At 29.5% G+C, this 753-nt stretch overlaps 1 protein-coding gene across 1 annotated transcript in view; it reads right to left on the reverse strand.

The window, feature by feature from the left end:
- Positions 1–537, reverse strand: part of LOC111689000 (endocuticle structural glycoprotein SgAbd-9-like) — a 656-nt gene extending 119 nt beyond the window's left edge. Inside the window, exons 1-2 of the mRNA XM_023451504.2 lie at positions 365–537; positions 1–282 (exon numbers count right to left, since the gene is read on the reverse strand). The exon at positions 1–282 is cut by the window's left edge and continues 119 nt beyond it. Coding sequence (XP_023307272.2) covers positions 54–282; positions 365–519 — 384 coding nt within the window. The 5' untranslated portion in view covers positions 520–537 and the 3' untranslated portion in view covers positions 1–53. The remainder of the gene's footprint in view (positions 283–364) is intronic.
- Between the last annotated feature and the right edge of the window lie 216 nt (positions 538–753).

Consider the following 753-nt stretch of genomic DNA (forward strand, 5'->3'; position numbering starts at 1 on the left):
AAATCAACAATATTTGAAATTTATTTTCGAACAAAAATAATAATTAAAACAAATTATCTTGATATTAATGATTTATTTAGATTGGCAGATCTTACTTTACGCTTCATTGTTATACGTGGTCTATAACCATTTTTATCTGCCGTATACATAGTTACAGTTTCAGTATCCGTTTTATCATCATATACCGTATACATGCCCATAACAACGGTTTCCTGTTCGGGTGTACCTGGATTCAAAATCATTTGCATTTCTTCACGTATACTGCCATTAGGATTTTCTATACTATTGAGTGGCGGGGAAATAAAAAATAAACAATTTTACTTTATCCTTATTGTATCTTTTCTGTTTTCAAGCGACGACTTACATTAAATGGTAACCGGTCTGGGTAGGTGCCAAATTATAGTATTTTTGCATAATCGTAGGTATGACATTTTTCAATAGACTTGAAGGTTCCGTATCTGCGGCTAGTGTACTTGATATTATTGCCATTATGACACAAACTAGTAATTTTACCGACATTTTTGTTGATGTTAGTATGAACGTAGTCTTTGCGTTAAGATCAAAATTGATACTAATTTTAAATTGTTGAAAATTTTTTTTATTTTAGACTTGATTTTTAAGCAAAACAGTAATGTTGTTTTGCAAGAAAAAAATGTTAAATCTTGTATTTATCTATTTTTATGCATAAAAAGATGTTACCTTTTCGACTAAGTGTTAAAAAAAAGATGTACGCGTGGGTATATTGATTTTGTC

This window comes from Lucilia cuprina, chromosome 5 (assembly GCF_022045245.1).
Source record: "Lucilia cuprina isolate Lc7/37 chromosome 5, ASM2204524v1, whole genome shotgun sequence".
In the NCBI taxonomy this organism is placed as follows: Eukaryota; Metazoa; Arthropoda; class Insecta; order Diptera; family Calliphoridae; genus Lucilia; species Lucilia cuprina.